Source organism: Myotis davidii, unplaced genomic scaffold (assembly GCF_000327345.1).
Source record: "Myotis davidii unplaced genomic scaffold, ASM32734v1 scaffold925, whole genome shotgun sequence".
NCBI lineage: Eukaryota > Metazoa > Chordata > Mammalia > Chiroptera > Vespertilionidae > Myotis > Myotis davidii.
In genome coordinates, this window is record NW_006296531.1 from 67333 (window position 1) to 69726 (window position 2394).

General features: G+C 47.7%; 1 protein-coding gene across 1 annotated transcript in view; it reads right to left on the bottom strand.

The window, feature by feature from the left end:
- RPAIN (RPA interacting protein) overlaps window positions 1–2394 on the bottom strand; it is a 9406-nt gene that overhangs the window by 6454 nt on the left and 558 nt on the right. Inside the window, exon 2 of the mRNA XM_015569213.1 lies at window positions 356–526. Coding sequence (XP_015424699.1) covers window positions 356–526 — 171 coding nt within the window. The remainder of the gene's footprint in view (window positions 1–355; window positions 527–2394) is intronic.

Here is a 2394-nt window from a genome sequence, read left to right on the forward strand (position 1 = left end):
ACTCAGCTCCCACCTCTGACTGAGGTTAGAATCAGAAAGCTCCTGGAGACCTTAAAAAGCAAGATTTCTAGCTCCATGACCACTGCATCAAAACGTCCAGGCTGTAGCCAAGGAGTAACATTACTTTCTTTTTAGTTTCATAATTGAATATAATGCAATGATGCAGCAGGTCAACAGTCTGGTACTTAGGAACCATTAATTTAAAACAGACTAACGTAAAAGTAGACGAAACTGGGTTAAAGGCTGTTAGAATCCCGACTGTAGGTTTGAGAGTATATGGGGGAAATAGGCAGTATATGGGGGAATCCTGACTGTAGGTTTGAGAGTATATGGGGGAAACACATCCCAGCCTGACCTGAGCCAAGGCCTCTGGGCAGCTTTCCATCGAGTGCCAAGCATTCCATTCCTCTTCCATCAACTCTTGTGCGAGAAGGGTGCTCTGAGCCCTCCCTGGCACATTGCCTCCAGCCTGTCGGTATTTGTCCAGGAGCCTGTCCCGGCTGTTCCTCATTCTCTCCAGGCATCCCTTGGAAGAAGGGAGGTTGGTGGGAGTGGGGAGGGGGTAAAGGGAACGGGGGAAGGGATATGGAGGAGAGGGGGAAGGGGTATGGAGGAGAGAGGGAGGGGTATGGGGGAGACAGGAAGAGGTATGGGGGAGGGAGAAGAGGGCAGGCAATTCCATAAAAAGCAAACAAACAAACAACACCTCTTAGATTTCGCTATTAAAACATTAAAGAAAACTTATAGACACGAATTATCAACTACAATCCAAACTATTATTAATTTTGCATATTCCCCTCCCATCCTCATCCACATGTAGATAATGAAATTACAATACTTTGTTTGCATATTTCCAGGTCACCGTATTTCATGTTCTACTTTCAACGCCAGCTTCTTTAATGGCCAGATGATAACAGCTCAACACCCGCTGTCCTGTTATACAGGACGTTTGAACTGCTTCCACATTCTTGCTGCTCTAGGTATGGCTGCAGTAGTCACCTAACTGTACAACAGTGTTTCTAAACTTGGGGCAATTTGTCCCCCAAGGGACATCTGGCAATGCCTGGAGACACTGTTGGTTGTCCTAACTCGTGTCAGGGCTGCTGGCATCCAGCGGGTAGAGGCCACTCTGCTAAACATTCCACAACGCACAGAACCACCACCCACAACAAAGAACTGTCTTCCTCAAAACGTCAATGGCCAAGGTGAGAAACCCTGATGTCAACAGTCATTTACAGCATCGGATTATATTCCTGGGCTACATCTACTACTTAGAGGGGTATGGGGGAGAGGGGAAGAGGTATGGGGGAGAGGAGAAGAGGGCAGGCAATTACATAAAAAGCAAACAAACAAACAACACCTCTTATATTTCGTTATTAAAACATTAAAGAAAACTTATAGACACGAATTATCAACTACAATCCAAACTATTATTAATTTTGCATATTCCCCTCCCATCCTCATCCACATGTAGATAATGAAATTACAATACTTTGCATATTTCCAGGTCACCGTATTTCATGTTCTACTTTCAACGCCAGCTTCTTTAATGGCTGGATGATAACAGCTCAACACCCACTGTCCTGTTGTACAGGACGTTTGGACTGCTTCCACATTCTTGCTGCTCTAGGTATGGCTGCAGTAGTCACCTAACTGTACAACAGTGTTTCTAAACTTGGGGCAATTTGTCCCCCAAGGGACATCTGGCAATGCCTGGAGACACTGTTGGTTGTCCTAACTCGTGTCAGGGCTGCTGGCATCCAGCGGGTAGAGGCCAGGGACTCTGCTAAACATTCCACAACGCACAGAACCACCACCCACAACAAAGAACTGTCTTCCTCAAAACGTCAATGGCCAAGGTGAGAAACCCTGATGTCAATGTCATTTCCAGCATCGGATTATATTCCTGGGCTACATCTACTACTTACGGGATTCCTGCAGTCCTGGGCAAAGTTACAGGAAGCATGCTGAGCTCAGACTAGGTCAGAACTAAGATGCGGTACAACTCTGCTAAGGCAGTAAGTGAGGCTCTCCTGAACAGACGCTCTATCTTAATAGAAATAATTTCTCTCTTGCGTGAGGTGCGTATACAGTACACAAAATGCCTTCTCTGCGCCCACTACCCAACAACAGCAGGTGCTGTTACTGTAGAGTGCAGAAGGGTGGCAATGGTCGCACTTCGAATTTAAAACACACCCAAATCCAAAACTACGGGGCCTGAGGCTGGTCCGGCCCGGGCTAATCCCGCACCCAGGGGTCCAGGAATTCCGGGAGGCAGCCGGGCGATGGGCAAGACCCAGATCTACAGGTGCGAAGACTTGAGTCCCAGGTCCACCTCCACCCGCCAGGCACTCCTGACACCTGCCTCACCCGGCGAAGGCACTGAGGAGAGGG